The 17,172-nt window shown below is 48.6% G+C and overlaps 1 protein-coding gene across 3 annotated transcripts in view; it reads left to right on the top strand.

Annotated features, from left to right (window-relative positions):
- PRDM15 (PR/SET domain 15) overlaps positions 1–8,013 on the top strand; it is a 70,984-nt gene extending 62,971 nt beyond the window's left edge. For all 3 annotated transcript variants that reach the window (XM_044750894.2, XM_044750895.2, XM_044750893.2), the window contains exons 22-24: positions 1,260–1,340; positions 2,968–3,177; positions 4,475–8,013. In XM_044750894.2, coding sequence (XP_044606829.1) covers positions 1,260–1,340; positions 2,968–3,177; positions 4,475–4,954 — 771 coding nt within the window. In that variant the 3' untranslated portion in view covers positions 4,955–8,013. The remainder of the gene's footprint in view (positions 1–1,259; positions 1,341–2,967; positions 3,178–4,474) is intronic.
- Positions 8,014–17,172: the final 9,159 nt, after the last annotated feature.

Here is a 17,172-nt window from a genome sequence, read left to right as displayed (position 1 = left end):
GTGGTGGAGGTGGGAGTGATGATGGCAGAGATGGAGATAGTAATGACAGCAGTGGTGGCGGGTGGTGGTGGTGATGACGATCGTGGTGGTGGTGGTGCTAGAGACAGTGGTAAAAAGCATGTCAGTGGCATCTGGCTGCTGTTACTCAGTTTTGTAGCATCAGTCACACGCGGGTCCTCCGTGCCACCCTCAGTGTTGGTGTGAACTTAACATCTGCGCCGCCTCCTTCGTTGGCCGTTCTTTCAGAGCAGGGCCAGCTCTCATCTTTGAACAGAGGCCTAAAGTGCAGTTTCCTATCATCTTTCTTAACTAAGCCACACCCACCATGTATCATCTGTAATTTCCCATGTGTGTTTTCTTTAGTTGAGCAAAAATTTAGAGATGTTGCTAAACTGTTTGAAGAACTCTTAACAGACAGACTTTTGTAGTTTTCTCCGATCTTGTATAGCTTTTCCGCAGCGAATTCCCTTCTCTGTAGCCGCTCCCCTCTGCCCACCTCCCCAGTGCCCTCCGCTCCCTCTCTGCACTCATGTCCCATTGTCTCCCTGATAACTGAATCCCCTTAAGGAGTCGTAGTAACCAGTACAAACTGGCATGAGCAGGTTTGTGGATGAGAATCGGGCAAGACCTCCTGAACTGTCGGGTGGGACACGCGAGGAGCGCCTTGCGGCCTGAGGGTCTGCGTGCTGAGGACCATTTAGTGTGGCTCTGGGACGGACATGGGGGCGGGCGGTCACGTCATCACAAAATTAGTAAGTCAAAGTACCTGGACATGTGTCAAGTTAGAAAGTAAAGTAGTTAAGGTAGCAGTGTCTCATTTTTGGTGATCCCTTGCAGGGCAGGGTTACTGTCCTGTATCTGTGCCCGTCTGCTCTGGTTTGAAATAACAAGATTCACTGAAAATTCACGTGCAGAAAGCACATTAGTATGGGGCAGGAAAGGGAGGACATGGAGTCTCCACCCTCAGGGGAGGACGTGAGATGACACACAGACAGGTGCCGGGTGACGTGCGCCGTGTGTAAGCACTGCAGAGACTTGAAATGAGGGCCACGGATGGGGCAAGGACCAGCCTGGACGGGATTCTGGAAACGAGGTTTCACCGTCAGTCCTGAGCAGAGCTGGGTCAGAAACACCCGGGATGCCTTTGAGGGAATAAGTCAGTTGTCAGCCAGTCCAGCCGTCTGGGTCCTGCCTGCCGTGAACCTGGGCTGGCCTTTGGGTGCAGCATCCATGGCTCACTGCCCCATGCTCCCTCGTAGGTCCTGGCTGTGAGGATCGACGACCTGGACCACCTCCCAGAGACCACCACCATCGATGCCTCCTCCATTGGCATCGTCCAGGTGAGCACGGAGCAGGCCCTGCAGGGTGCGTGACTTCGGCCCGGGAACTTCTAGATAAGCAGGCACCCGTTAGATGGACCCAGAGGCTCAGCCAGGTGTGGTGAGCTGCCCTCGGGCTGGCCCCCAGAGTCTGCACCATGGGGTTCCCCGTCCCGTCACCCTTCGTCGTTTTGATCGGTCTTCTCCCCAAGAGTCTTTTAGTTTCTGTAAAAGTTTCTAGAACTTCAATTTTCTTAACGCGGATATATTTCATTTTGGAGGATAGATGGTACATTAGAGTTCTCTGGAGGTTTATTTTAAGGAATTGGCTCACGTGATTGTGGGGTCTGGCAAGTCCAAACTCTGCAGAGCAGGCTGGCAGGCTAGAGGCCCAGGAAGAGCTGATGTCGCAGCTCGAGTCTGCAGCCCGTCTGGAGGCAGAACTCTTCCTCCAGCAGCAACCCCAGTGTTTTTCTCGTAAGGCCTTCACCTGAATGGGTGAGGCCCACCCACACCACAGAGGTCAATCTGCTTTACTCAGCGTCCCCTGATTTAAATGTTAATCTCATCTAAAAAATACCTTCACAGCAACATCTAGACATGTTTGACCACACAACTGGGCCCCCCAGCCCAGCCAGGTTGACACTTAAAATTAACTACACAGATGTTTTCCAGAAAAACTTAGTATCATTAGATCGTTAAAGCAAAATGACTTTAAACATATTAAACTTATTTTTTAAAGGAATTTTTAGTTAATACCTTCATAAAATTTTTTTTATAGTAAAGAGAATAGGTCACGCTCTCGGTTATTTTAGAATCACATTTGTACCTGTTTTATTTGAATCAGTGCTCTGTGCACAGTGCTCAGGTGGCTGGGTGGGCCTGAGCGAGCATGACAATGCCCGTGTCCCACCTCTCCGCAGTGCCCCAGGGACCCGTAACTCACATCCGCCCCTGACGAGGGAATCCCACAATGGCCACACCCCGGCAGGCTTCCTCTGGGTCTGTCTGCCAGTGAGTGGTTCTAAGCTGCCTGGGATGGCCCCGGAGGTCAGGAGGGGTGCTGGGTGACCCTTGCTGGCCACCACTGCCCGGTGGACTCTGTGACGCTGAGTGAGCCCAGCCGTGGGTCAGAGACTGGCCACGTCGCTGCGGCTCACAGATGAGTGTGGGGGGCACCCATCCGGCGTCACCCCTACGGCCACACCCTAATTGCTGTCCCGAGGGAAAGGACCGCCCCAGTCCTACGGACAAGCCCGTTTTGATCCAAGATTGTTTCCAGAGGGAATGCGTTTCAGCCTGGGCATGGGAGCCCTGCTGGGAGAGCATCTTCAGCTCAGGCTGAGCTCACCGGGGCGGAAACAATTCCTTAAATAAATTTGAAGTTTATATTTTAGCACTAAATGTGGCTTATAGAAATATAATTTGTAATTTCCTTCACTTAAAAAAAAAACAGACTGAAAGCAACAGGGATTTGTCCTAGTCCTTAGAAGCAATAGTGAGCAGATGAGCTGTGGTCACTGTTTCCTGTGGCAGCTTGGTGGCCCGAGAGCGTCCCCACTGACCCTGGGGTCCGTCCGGGGACGGTGCTCTGGCCACCGTGGGGTCACGACCCCTTGACCGGGACGTTGCTGGACTTCTCCTGCAGCCTGAGCTGGGTCTGGAGCAGGAAGATCTGGCCGAGGGGAAGCATGTGAAAGCCGCCCGCAGGACTCACAAGCGGAAGCAGAAGCCGGAGGAGGAGGCGGGCGCGCCGGGGCCCGAGGATGCCGCCTTCAGCGAGTACCCGGAGAAAGAGCCCCCGTTCTCCGGCGGCGTGGGCGATGAGACCGACTCCGCCGTGCAGAGCATCCAGCAGGTCTCTTCCTCGCTTGAGCTTGAGTCGGGGCCCGGTCCCTCCGTGAGAGGCGGCTGCCCTGGTGCGGCCGCGTTGCCTGTTCTGAGTGCCCGACGGATGCCTGGGCTCCGGGCTGCAGTCAGCACGGCACCCCGTTCTTCACTGAGGCGCTGCTCCACCTGCGCCTTTCCAGTTAGATCTGGAAATCACACTTGTCTCTGTGGGTAGCAGCGTGATGTCATAGCATGTTCAGGAGAGCTGTCTCCCCCGAGTGGGAATTGGGTTGTTTCCAGTTTGGGGAGCTCGTAAATGGCCTAAGCATGTTCCTTTATTGTGGAAGGGGGCCCCATGCCCCTGCCGACCGTCAGGGAGAGCCCAACCCTGAGTCCCAGAGGACCCATCCAGAGAGGGTTGGAGAGCGAAGGAAAGATGTGCGCAGCCAGCCAATCCTGCTTCTTTTAATGGGACCTTCCGATTGGCTCGGCCTTCATCACTTTGGTTTTGAGGCCCCCGCATCTTCAATCAGTGTGTGTCTGACCCTCTGCACCTCTCTTGACCTTGAGATGGTGATCCTGACTGCAGACATTCTTGCATTTCTCTAGCTCTTCCCTCTCTAGGGGCAAGAAAGCTGCTTTCTTTTTTATACATTAGCTGTTGGTACTGCAGACTTGTTTATCACCATTTTTAACATTGTTACTGGGGTTTTCATGTACCAACAGCCAGGCACGTTAGAGGAGGGAATGGACAATGATATGCATCTGTCTTCTCTTTTCTTTTCTTTTTTTTTTTTGCTGAGGAAGATTCACCCTGAGCCAACATCTGTTGCTAGTCTTCCTCTTTTTCCTTGAGGAAGATTCGCCTGGAGCTAATATCTGTGCCAGTCTTCCTCTATTTTGTATGTGGGTCGCCACTGCAGCATGGCTGCCAACAAGTGGTGTAGGTCCCAGGCCACAGAAGCAGAGCACGCTGAACTTAACCACTAGGCCAGAGGGCCGGCCCCACTTCTGTTTTTTTCACCATTGTTTTTCTCTGGTTTTTCCCCAGCCAGTGGGATCATTTGTTCTCAGTTCTAGCTAATGGCCTCTGCATTTATGTCTGTATCTTGATTCTCTTTTTCACTGGAATTCTGTTTCTGGACAAACTTAACTCGGTTGAATCTTTCCCCCGGGGCCGTCTTGCCTCTCCTCCTTTGGGGTGGGCCTCTGATAATTCCAGCGCCAGAATACACCCTCGTCACAACACGCAGCACGGAAAGGTTCTTCCGGGCTCCATTTTGCAGAAACTATTAATCATTTCATGTTTTGTGTGACTCTTGCAGGTGGTGGTGACGCTGGGTGACCCAAACGTGAGCACTCCATCCAGCTCGGTCGGCCTGACCAACATCACCGTGACCCCCATCACCACTGCAGCCGGGACTCAGTTTACCAACCTCCAGCCGGTGGCCGTCGGGCACCTGACCGCCCCAGAACGCCAGCTCCAGCTGGACAACTCGATCCTGACCGTGACCTTTGACACCGTCAGTGGCTCCGCCATGCTGCACAACCGCCAGAACGACATCCAGATCCACTCCCAGCCGGAGGCCTCGAACCCGCAGTCCGTGGCCCACTTCATCAATCTGACCACTCTGGTCAACTCCATCACGCCCCTGGGGAGCCAGCTCAGCGACCAGCACCCGCTCACGTGGCGGGCGGTGCCCCAGACGGACGTCCTGCCGCCCCCACCGCCTCAGGCCCCGCCGCCGCCTGCCGCCCAGCCCCAGGTGCAGGCCGAGCAGCCGCCACAGATGTATGGCTACTGAGTCGCACTGCCCAGAGCTCAAAGCAGAACCACAGAAAGGTTTCCATTGTTGTTTTTGAGATTTGTTGGCTGGATACCAAACAGAGAAAAAAAATCACATTGCAATGGAAGTAAGGTTGACTTAGCTGCTGCAGGATGATCTCCAGATGCCCCAACAGCCACTACCGTCTGTCAGCTTAACTCGAGAAGTGCCCCCGACAGGCCCGTGTGAACGCACGTGGTTCCCCGCTCTGCCTTAGCGGGCGTTGCGCCCCGGGCCCTGGGCGCGCCCCAGCCTCTCCCTCACGCCTGTGTCTGACGGACACAGGGTTTGGGAAGGGGAAACAGACAGAGAAGCAAAATCCCAAGGGGCAAGTGCTATGTTATTAGGAACATGAATGGTCCGTTTTGTTTTTTCCTTTAGAACTCAGTTGTGTTGAAACATAGGCGGTGCTCAGATGTGGCAGCATGCTACTGTGGAACACAGTTTCCTCACTTCTGGATTTTTTTTTTTTTGCAGATGAGCAGATAGAAGTTAAACTAACCGTTATTCTGTTCTTTGAAATTTGAGTCGAGTTGAATTTGTTACCCAGCTTTGGGCTGAAACCATGTGTGAGAAGATGCTCTGTGATGGCATCTGCCCTGATCCCCCTCTGGCTTCAGGTTCATCATGGACAAGGGGTCCTGTGAAGTCGCTGACCAAGGCCTCTTAGTAACAGAACCCGTGAATCGATTTTCAGTATCGTTTTTCTTTTTTCGCTTTATTTCAAGCATATATTCTGTGTTCAAGACTCTGTTGTGGCCGTGTTGTTTTCTGTTTTCTTTCAACATGCTGAAGTCGTTTGCACTGTAGGACTGTTGGTCTGTGTCCAATTGTGCACAGCTGCCCAGATGCAGAGCGTGCCGCAAGTCAGCCTCATGCTGTCCCTTCTGGTGGCTCCTTGGGGGTCGTCTCAGGATTCTCTGCCATCCAAATATATTTATTATGGCTGAGGCTTAGCCCAAATCCCCTGGACTGAAGGACAGGGAAGAAATTCATGTCTTCTTTCTGTTTAAACTTTAATCCCAAAGGTTGATGTTGTTTCAAGACCAATTTTCTATAAAAATGTGGAACGAGCATGACTCTTTATAGTGGAAAAGAATAGGTTTTTCTGCAGTACAAAGATACTGCTATTTCTTGCCAGGCAGTAATGACAGCAGAAGAGCTTAATCCACTGGGAGAAGCATTACACCCCTAATAAATGACTGTGCTGACAAACAGCCAGCTCTGCTTCCCCGGGGACACACACTCTCCTACGTGGGTACCCATTTCAGGTGCAGCTGGTGGTGGGCAAGGCTGCCCCTGGCCATCGAGGCCACAGCCAGCAGCCGCCCTGCTGCTGCCCAGCCAGGGAAACAGAAAGAGGCGTGGGGAACGAAGTTTGATTTTTACTCCCCTGATATTTTTTAACAGTATCCAAGTTGAGATGATAAATTTGCCTCACTTTGTCCTTGATCGCTGTTCGTCCCCGGCTCTGTGTTACTTGGGGAACCATCCTGAAGAGATACTGGCGAGGAGTCAGGAGTGGATAAACGAGGCCACGGTCATCTTAGGTTGCCCGTGAGGCAGAGGACGATTCGTTATACAAAATGCACCTTTCTCAGCACCTCATCTTATTCCAAACAGCAAGATTTTGAGGCTAGGGCTAGAATTTGTTGTGTGCAATACATGCCTCCCTGAACTACAGAAATTCGTCACCCAGGCAGCAGATGTGAAAGGGGGCTCCGGGTCCACGTTGTCCACACTCACACAGCTCGTTCAGACACTCCCAGCTCTCACCTCGCAGTTGAATTCATAGTACGAGATTGTTGGAATTTTTAATTTATGATAATTATTTTTATGTTATTTATGTATATAATTAACTGCTTTATACATAATAGTTTCATCAAATGAACTGGTCTAGGGGTGACTTATTTTCTAAAATATTGTCTCCATTCTCCCAGTAGAAGTGGTCCAGCTATCCATGGAGTCATCAAGAGTGCCAAGGTTCCTAAGATATTTTTTTAAAAATCACCGACAGTTTCTTTTTTGCATTTGCAGAATACAAAGGGTGAAAGACCGGGTAATCCAAAGGTGGTTAAACATCTACAGCGTTTATCATTTATTCCTCTTCCTTACGGAAGAAAGGCCTTTTAAATCACAATGGTATTTTTTTAAAGAAGTTGTTTTTGTGCCTAGAGTAAAGAACGCAGCAAGTGGTTTTAAAGAACCTAATTTACGTTGTGTGGCTCCGGAGTACGGGTCATTTACATACGCAGACAGACAATAATACTTCTTGTTATAATACGTGAGAACTCTAAATAAAAATCAGATTTACTCCTGAGTTTTCTATAGACTTATTTGGTCTCAATAGGGCCACTTTCTGAGGCATTAGAGGTTCGTGTTTTCGTAAAACAGTAAGAAACTGGGGAGCAAAAAAAATTACTACTCGACCAAAAGGGTCCTCGACTCCAGATTGTTCTGTGCATATCTCACTGCTTACCAATGGGAAGTGTTTAATTTTTTTAGCTGATCCCAGGTGCACAGCTGTATCCAGAGGAGAAGGTTAGATCGAACCATTGTGGCCGCCAAGCTCTGTGAAACCGTCTTGGTTATTCTCCATTAATAAATCATGGGAATTGACTTTTGGCCTGTGAATTTGTGAAGTTATGTAGTTCTGTGGCACAGGATGGCATGAATCTAGCAGAGCCAGACCCCGGGGTACCACTCGCCATGAATCACATGCTCCGTGGTGAGGAGGGGACTGGGTCTCTGGGATGGCTTACGTGTGGGATGTGCTCTCCGTACCAGGTGCCACCTCGCTGAGTCCGACAGGGAGCTGCTTTGGAGAATTCCAGGCGCGGGAAGCCGATTCATGGACCTTCTGAGTTCTGTCCGGTCACAGTGTCCAGAGGTGTAAAGCTGGTGGCTTCCCAGCTCAAGGCAGTGTCTGTGACTTTCCCGTTAGATTTTGAAAGGCAGTAAGACTGTTTTGAGAAGTTGAGTGTGTCTTGTGTCCCTTCGGTTTGTACGACAACAAATAAAAGGTGCCGTGACCTGTGTTTTGTTTCGATTGCTGGCCCTCTGCTCAGACTGCCCGTCCCAAGGAGTGGACGTGCTTGGTGTATTTTGAGAACAGTTATAACTCTTGATGCCACCCACATCTTGCTTTCTCTCCAGTCCAGAAGCCGTGAAACATTTGGGTTCTCTGAAGTGTTCCCTGAGAGAGTGAGGGATCAGAAGCTTCCAGAGGAGTTAAAAAAAGAAAAGAAAAGAAAGGCAACACAGAGGTGCAGGTAGCATTTTTGGCAAAGCTTAGATCAAGAGAGAATGGGCACAAAGATGGGTAGCCAGAGGAGGGGGGAACTTACAGCGTTTCTTTGGGCGGGTTGTCTGGAACAGTCCCTTATTTTATTGATCAAATATTAAGTTGGATATTCCTATTTGTTAGGAATAGTCATTTTAAAGTTATAAAATACCTGAAACGTCACCCAGTATTCCAAGAATTTGAATTATGAGGCCCTTGTCTTAGATATTTTAGTCATATTTTGGATGATACCTGGGGGCAACTATTTCTCCTGCGGGTGAATGGGATTCACTCATTTAATGTCCAAGAAATTATGAGCACCTTCTTGTCGGTGCCAGACCTGTGTGGTTCTCTTTGCACACAAATGCAACCTTTCAAAACACTCCAAAGGAAGAAATTGTGGCGATGTCGTTTGTACACGTTTGGTTCATCAATGCCCCTGCCAGTCTTTGTGAAGCACAGATTAGCACAAAGGATTTGCTCTGCTAACAGCCATGTGATGTGATGAAAAACTAACCGTGTCCATCTGTGAATCCAGTCTTTTCAGGCCTTAAAAACAAATTCTGATAGAAAGGGAGAGATAACCAGGCTGCTGGCTGCTTCAGCTCAGCAGTTTGTATGTGGTGGTGCAGTCGGCAGAATTTTCCGGAAGGAACCTGGACAAAGAGCTGGCTGGGACCACCCCTCCCACCCAAGCCCTGCCCCCTGTGGAGCTGGAGCTTCCCCTCCCTGTGTGGGGACCGCAATGCCCCTGGGCCCCGGGGTCCCCAGGTGTGGGCAGTGGGCATTCCCAGACACACAGATCACAGGTCGCCTTGGAACCAAGTGGCCTGCTCTGTGCCCATTGACAGCTCCCCCTTCCCACATTTGCTGCATGAAGAGGGACGCCCGCAGAGGAAGGTGTCCCTTCACTGGGGCTTAGACCCACGCTGTGTCTTCACAGAGAGCGCAGCCCAGGATATTCTCGGGGAAGAGGGAGGGTGGAGGACCCGGACATGGCACCTGCTGAATACCACCTGTTCCACTCAACTCCCCAGGAAGGCTGGTGCGTCATCTCCATGGATGACAATTGTCCGAATCCAGGGCTTCCCTCTTCCCTCCTTAGCTGTAGCTGCAGAACGAGTAGCAAGGTAAAGAAGGAAGGAGGGGGACCTGCGGCTGTGTTGTTGGAACTGCCTCTAGAAACCGGAAGGCTGTGCCATCTGCTTATCTCAAATGGACTCGGGGGTGGGGGCGATGGCTATGGTCAGGAGCGTGCACTGTGTCATTCGTGGAGTGCCATCCTTTGTTCAATGGAAGCGCATCCGTTCATTCCCACCTGGATATCTCAAAGGGTCGTCGAGCTCACAGCATCTCCCCCGTGGAATTCATGACCCTCATCCCAAACTGGCCCTCCCCCCCACCCTGTCCCCAGCCACAGCCGACAGCCCTGTCATCCAGCTAATAACCCAGAGGCGTCCTGGACACGTCCTTGCTTCCAGTTTGCATCCGGAGTGGTTTTAGACCGGTCCCGGTTTCATCATGTCCGTGACTGTCCCCTACTGCAAGTCTCCAGCTCACAGCACCAGGGTTCTGTGGTCCACACCGTGGTGGCCTCGATGGCTTGTAAAAGTGCCCCTCTATTGTGTCACCCACGCACCAAGCCCAGCGTCCTCCAGTGGATTCTAAGTGCTCTCTGGACATCCCCCGATCCTTTCTGCAGCCTCCAGGCCTGCAGGGCCTCCCTGCAGCCCCTCCCCACCCAGGGTCTCTGCACGTGCTGGTCGTCCTGACCGATGCCCTTCACCTGCCTAATGCCTGCCTGTCCAGATCTCAGCTTAAACATCACTTGCTCAGAGAAGCTTCCTCAAATCCTTCAGAAGCTCACACCTCCCCCTCTGATAGCAAGCTGAATGGGTCAGCACGGCACTCACCAGTTGGCAGTTACGTTGACTGTTTACTAGGGAGCTCATTTGTTCACGTCTGTGCCTCCCTGTGATTCAGTAAGCTCCAAAAGGGAGGGGACTGTGCTTTTTCTCTTTGTCATTTCATCATTTTCCCCTCAGCCTCCCCAGCACAGTAAAGCCTGAGGCATAGTGAAGATTAACAGTCAGCCGTAGGAGTGACCGTCACCTTGCTGGTGTGGTCTAACACTCGGTCTGTGTGGCTTCACAGGACTTACAGTGGATGGACACTGTTATCTTCATATACATCATCTCACTCATCATTAAAAAACTCTTTTTCAATCAGAATAGGCTAGTTTCTGATGCAGTAACAAACAACCCTAACACCTTAGTTACTTAAAACAATTGTCTTTATTGCTCAAGCTCTGTGACTCCTGGAACTCCTTCGTTAGCGTCACTCAGAGAGCACGCCCCTCATGCATCGATGGTGGTCATACCAAAGGGAAGGAAGACCTCTGGAGGGTCTCGCACAGGCTCTCCTCCCATCTGGACACTGCTGCTTCTGCCAAGGGGGTAGGAACTGGGTTTACCCTTCTGTCTGAAACAGCCAAAAAGCCCAGACAAAATACATGAGACAATGATGTTTGAGACGTTGGCATCTGCAGTGACAGACAGTGGTCCCTGGAAGATAGGAAACAAGCAAGGTGAGCCCTATGATTGCCCAGCTTTCAGCCTGGAGAGAGTTCCCAGCCCTCAGCACAGCGAGAGGGAACCCGGGCAGAGGGCAGCAGTCTCTGAATCGACGGGACGATGCTGGGGTGCAGGAAGGCCAAGGCAGCCAGAGTTTTCCAGGTGGAGGACCAGAGACGAGAGAGCCGTACAAGAAAAAACTCCAGAGACCAGCAGAGCATCCCCCTGGAGTCGTCAGCTGAGCACTGACAGGCACGCAGGGGAAGAAGGTACCTTCTCCACCGTGCAGAGTGAAAAACCGCATAATTTAGGGAATTTGAGGCAGAGTTCTCAGAAGCATTTTGCATGAACATTAGGGGACATCAGCTCTAAACTCTACCCTGGTCCCACTTAATGAAACTTAAAAGCTTAAAACAGGAAAGGATCAGATTGTTTCCAAGATGCTTAACTGACTCCCAGAACAAAGCTGAAGAATTATTTTACAGGAAAACAGAAGTATCCAGCCCCCAACAATGTAAGATTCATAATAGCGTCCAACCAAAAGTTACCAGGCTTGTGAAGAATCAGGAAAACAGGACCCATGATGAGCAGCAAAATTAGCTAATCAAAACAACTCAGAAATGACAGAATTAGTAGACGAGGACATCAACGGTTATGAATTGTAACTGTTTCCCATGTGTTCAAAAAGCTAAAGGAGAGATTGATCATGTTAGAGGCATGAACGATATATTTTTGAAAACAAACGTAATCGAACTTGTACAGGTGAAACTCAGTGACGACTTGAGAAATATACTGGACGGTGTTAACAGCAGGTCACACACTGCAGAAGGAAAGATCAGTGGACCTAGAACAATGGAAACTACCCCAAATGAAACATGCTGTGCAGGAGACCAGAGGAAAAAAGGAACAGAGTGTGAGTGAGCTGTGGGACAACTTCCAGCAGCCCAATATGTGGGTTATTCGAGTCTTTGAAGAATCCTTGGAAGGGGTGGGTGAGAGACTGAAAAAACATCTGAAGAAATAGAGACCAAAATTTGAGGAAAACTGTAAACCCACATATTCAAGAAGCTCAATGAACCCCAAGCACAAGAGTGATGAAAAAACTAGGTCGAGGCATATGATAACCAAATTGCTTAAAACCAGTGATAAGGAGAAAACCCTACAAGCATCCAGAGGAAAAAGACACATCACATACAGAGGAGCAAAGAGAATGATGCCAGCCGACTTATCAGCGTAACGCCAGCCAGAAGTCACGGGAGCGACATCTTAGAAGCATTGTAGGAAACTGTCAACGTAGATTCTCGACCCAGCAAAAATATCTTTCAAAAAAGGAGGCCAAATAAAGACTTTCTCAAACATACAGACAGAGGCGGAAAGAGTTAGGGACAGCAGAGCTGCACTAAGTAATCTGCGAGGAAGATCTTCACGCAGCTGGGAGATGCCAGATGGAAACCCAGATCCACACAAAGGAAGGAACCCTGGAAATGGTAGCTAGGTGGGTACATATGAAAGACCTTATTTCTTATTAGACGTATTTAAAAGCTAATTGACTGTTAACTGTAGTCACCATGCTGTACATTTTGTCCCTCGAACTTATGCATCTTGCATAACTGAAACTTTATACCTTCAACCTGCATCTCCCCATTTCCCCTCCCCCCAGCCCCTGGCAACCACCATTCCACTCTCTGCTTCTATGAGGCTATTTTAGATTCCACATATAAGTGACATCATTCAGTATTTGTCCATCTGTGTCTGGCTTATTTCACTTAGCATAATGTCCTCTGGGTTCATCTATGTTGTCACAAACGGCAGAATTTCCTTCTTTTTCAAGGCTGAATAATATTCCATTGTATGCATAGACCACATTTTCGGTATCCATTCGTCCATCAACAGACATTTCGGTTGTTTCCGCATCTAGGCTGTTGTGAACAATGCTGCAATGAACATGGGAGATCTTTCAAGTGTTCTCACCACAAAAAAAAAGAAAGAAAAGAAAATAGCAACTATATGAGGTAATGGATATATACATTAGTTTGTGGTGGTCATTTCACAATGTATACGTGTATCAGGTCACGTTGTACACCTTAAATACAGGCACACCTTGGAGATGTTTTGGGTTTGGTTCCACACCACTGGAATAAAGCGAGTCACATGAATTTTTTGGTTTCCCCGTGCATATAAAAGTTATGTTTACACTATACAGTAGTTAATGTGCAACCTGTTATATGTGCAACCGCATCATGTGTAGGAAAAAATGTATATACCTTAATTTAAAAATACTTAATTGCTCAAAAATGCTAACCGTCATCTGAGCCTTCAGCAGGTTGTAATCTTTTTGCTGGTGGAAGGTCTTGTAAAAAACGCAAATTCTGTGGAGCACAATAAAACGAGGCATGCTTGCATATAACTTTTATTTGCCAATTATACCTCAATAAAGCTAAACAAATCTAACTGACTGCTGAAAGCAACAATAAGACCAATGGAGCTCATTGGAGTTATCATGGACCTCATAATATCTGTAGAAATAAACTGTGTGACAACAGGAGACCAGGACCCAGAGAGGAGGCGGTGGGAGAGCCCTGCTGTGTGGCCCTCCCCCGTCTGTGAAGTGGGAGACTATCCATCGAAGATTGACCATGGCAAGTTAAGGTTGTGGACTGGAAACCCTAAAGCAATGACTAAAATCAAAGAGCAAAGAGTACAGCTAGTAAGCCAACAAAGGAGATGCAATGAAATCATAAAAAATGCTCCATTCATGCAAACGAAAGCAGTGAAAGAGGAGAAAGGGAACAAAGAACGGATGGGACAAACGGAAAACCAATTGCAAGATGGGGATTGACTCTAACCACGTCAATCATCACATTGAATGACCTGACGCCAATGGAAGGACAAGGGTTGTCAGTTGTCAGACTGGATTACAAACAATCAACACCCAAGTCTATGCTACCCGTAAAAGGCCTACTTTAAAATAAGAGTCTGTGCTCAGGAAGGGCCAGTGCCCACCTCTGCTCCCTCATCATTGGCGAGGACCAGCCACAGAGCCCGCCCAACCCCGGGGAGCAGGGAGCTCATCCCCAGTGGGCCTGGACAGGATGAGGGGTGGGCGTGGCTGCAGAGCAAGACTACCGAGCACCCCAGACGCCATGAGGTGGGCAACGTTATCCTCCTGGCTTGACCAGCAAGCAGAACAGTGAGGCCCCGTAACTAGCCCAGGTCACCCTGTTGGTAAGTCGTGGAGTTAGGATTTCACACCCAACACCAAGGATGTCATGTGCCCTTGGCCTCCAGGCGATATTGCCTGGAAGTCTTCCAAAGGAACATCGTGGTAAGTCGAATCATGCAAAATTGTCGTTTCTGTAGGCCCAGAATTGTCCAGCATTGGTTATTTCATGTGGCTCAAAAGAATGTGGTTGTCTGCTGTCCTGAAAACATTCTGTTGTTGCCAATTTACTTTTCTCAAGGTTTGAAATCTGGAAGTGCAGGATTTAAGTATTGTTGAAGGTTGTAAAGAACCTTTCCTGTTGATGACAAGGGTCGTGAGTAGCACGTGCTCAAGCAAAAGCCCCAGGGATGAGGTGGGAAAGGTGCACGTACTTACAGAGCACTGTGTTTCTACGCAGGGGCAAAATGCTGGCCATTTTAATTTTCTACCGCAGGTTTTCTTTTCTTTTCTTTTTTTAAGATTGGCCCTGAGCTAACATCTGTTGCCAATCGTTTTTTCTTTTCCTTCTTCTCCCCAAAGCCCCCCAGTGCATAGCTGTATATTCTAGTTGTGGGTCCGTCTGGTTGCGCAATGTGGGACACCGCCTTAGCATGGCTTGATGAATGGTACTAGATCCGTGCCCAGGATCCGAACCGGCGAAACCCTGGGCCACTGAAGCAGAGCACGCTAACTTGACTGCTTGGCTACAGAGCCGGCCGCCTCAGGTTTTCTTGTACTGGAACTAAGAAACGGAAAGATGATCTTGTGTTTCAGAACTATTAGGCGTGGTAGGCAAAGTGATTTCTGAAAAGATTTTGAAATAATTATAGACCCACAGCAACTTGCCAAGGACAAGGAGGTCCCATGAAGCCTTGACTCAGCTTCCCCCGGTGGGAGCGACGTGCATTACAGAGCACAAGAGCAGACCCCAGGAATCGACGCTGGTTCAGGACGGTTACCTGCACTTCAGACCTTGTTCACGTCTCACCTCATGTATTTAACACACTCTTGTGTGTGTGTGTGTGTGTGTGATTCATGCAGTTTTATGACAGGTATACGTTAGTGTAACCACCACAATCGGGATCCAGAACTGACGCTTTACAGCTGCGCACCCCCCACCGAGTTCCTAGCAGCTGGCAATCGCCCTCTGTTCTCCACCTCTATAATTTTGTCATTCCAGGAAAGTCACACAAAATGGAGTCACCCGGAATGCAACTTTTTAAAAGTATGGTATATTTGTCCATCAGGGTATTATCCTTTACGTATTATCCAACATGATCTTTTTTTCAATTGAAACTTCTACTGAGGTCACTGTAGATTCACATGCAGCCGTAAGAAATAATTCAGAGACATCCCCAACGCTTTGTTCAATTTCCCCCAGGGGTAACGGTTTGAAAAACTATTGCAATATCCCAGCCAGGGGATTGACTTTGATATAATCCACTGATCTTGCTCAGATTGCCTCAGTTTACTCATTGCAATGGACTGAATGTTTCTGTCCTACCAACATTCATATGTTGTAATCCTAACCCCAAATGTGAGGGTAATAGGAGGTGGAGCCTTTGGGAGGTGATTAAGCCATGATGGCGGAGCCCCCACGACGGGATTAGTGCCCTTATGAAAGAGGCCAGCCCGGTGGCATAGTGGTTAAGTTTGTGTGTTCTGCTTAGGTGGCCCAGGATTCGCCAGTTGGGATCCTGGGTGTGGACATGGCATCGCTTATCAAGCCATGCTGTGGCGGGCATCCCACATATAAAATAGAGGAAGATGGGCACGGATGTTAGCTCAGGGCCAGTCTTTCTGAAAAAAAAAAAAAGGGGGACCCCGGAGAGCTCCCTTGCCCCTTCTGCCACGTGAGGACACAGTGAGAAGATGCTGTCTGTGAACCAGAAAGCAGGTTCTCATCGGCCAGCACCTTGATCTTGGCCTTCCAGCCTCCAGAACGGTGAAGAAATAAATCCTGTTTTATGAGCCACCCAGCATATGGTATTCTGTTATAGGAGCCTGAATGGACTGAGACACACAGAGTGTGTGTGTGTGTGTGTGTGTGTGTGAGCACATGCACTTAATGCCCTCGCCTGTGTTAGTTTGTGTGTCTACCATCACAGGCAATATACTTAGAATGTCACATTTTGAGATCAGCCTTTTTTCACGCTGAGATCCACCCAAGTTGTTCATTCCTTTTCATTGCCGAGTCTACTGTGTGGATATACCATAGTTTGTTGAACCAATCTCTCATTGAAGGACATTTTGAGTTGTTTCCAGTTTGGGGCAATTACGAATAAAAACATTGGTGTACAATATTTTTGTGTACATAAGTTTTCACTTCTCTGGCATAAGTGCCCGGGAGCGCGATGACTGGATTGTCAGGTCAGTATACGAATTGATCTGGGCAGAAATTGTGGAACCACCTGATAACCAACTTTTAGTTGTTTCCAGTGTGGTTTGGATTTTCCATGTAACTGGTATCATAAGGTGCAGAGGTGGCAAAAATTATTCATGCTGTATTCTGAGAGCAAAACTTAAAATCTGATACATGGGTTCAGGAAATAAGAAAAAGAATTTGGCCGACTCAGATGGCTCATGGAGAGAGAGGACTCCAACGCCTTCATTTTCAACCACGTTTTTCCTAAGTCTTGGGGGAAAACATACTTCCTTGGCCGCCAAATGACCAAAAAAACCCTGAGTTTATTTTACCCAGCTGGAATTATCACTTGAAATTTCTAAGTCTTCACGAGACTCTTGGAAATCCTGATCTCCAATGAGTCAATCTTATTAATAAGATTATTAATTAATTCTTCGACTTTGTTTATTGTTATAATTTTTGTCCCTTGTTAGCAAATGGTAAAACACGATCATTCAAGCCTTTTGATTATTCGCACTATCTAATGATTAAGGGAGGTGACCGTTCAGTAGAAAATGGTTCTTTCTTTATGAAAAGTGATCTTCATTGTGTTGAATGATCACACAACGGAAATGGCAAATAAAAAAGACATTTATTTGACACAATCGTGTGCGTCTAAATTGTGGTCCATTTTTGAAGACTCTGAGGTCCATAGCAGTGTTCAAACACAGAAGCTGGTGAAATATAAATGTACCCCAGTCGGTTTTCAAAAGTCATATTCCCTAGGCTGCCCCC

The sequence above is a fragment of the Equus asinus genome, chromosome 18, assembly GCF_041296235.1.
Source record: "Equus asinus isolate D_3611 breed Donkey chromosome 18, EquAss-T2T_v2, whole genome shotgun sequence".
Taxonomy (NCBI): domain Eukaryota; kingdom Metazoa; phylum Chordata; class Mammalia; order Perissodactyla; family Equidae; genus Equus; species Equus asinus.
Note: the sequence above shows the minus strand (reverse complement) of the source record. Positions and strands in the feature narration are given on the sequence as shown.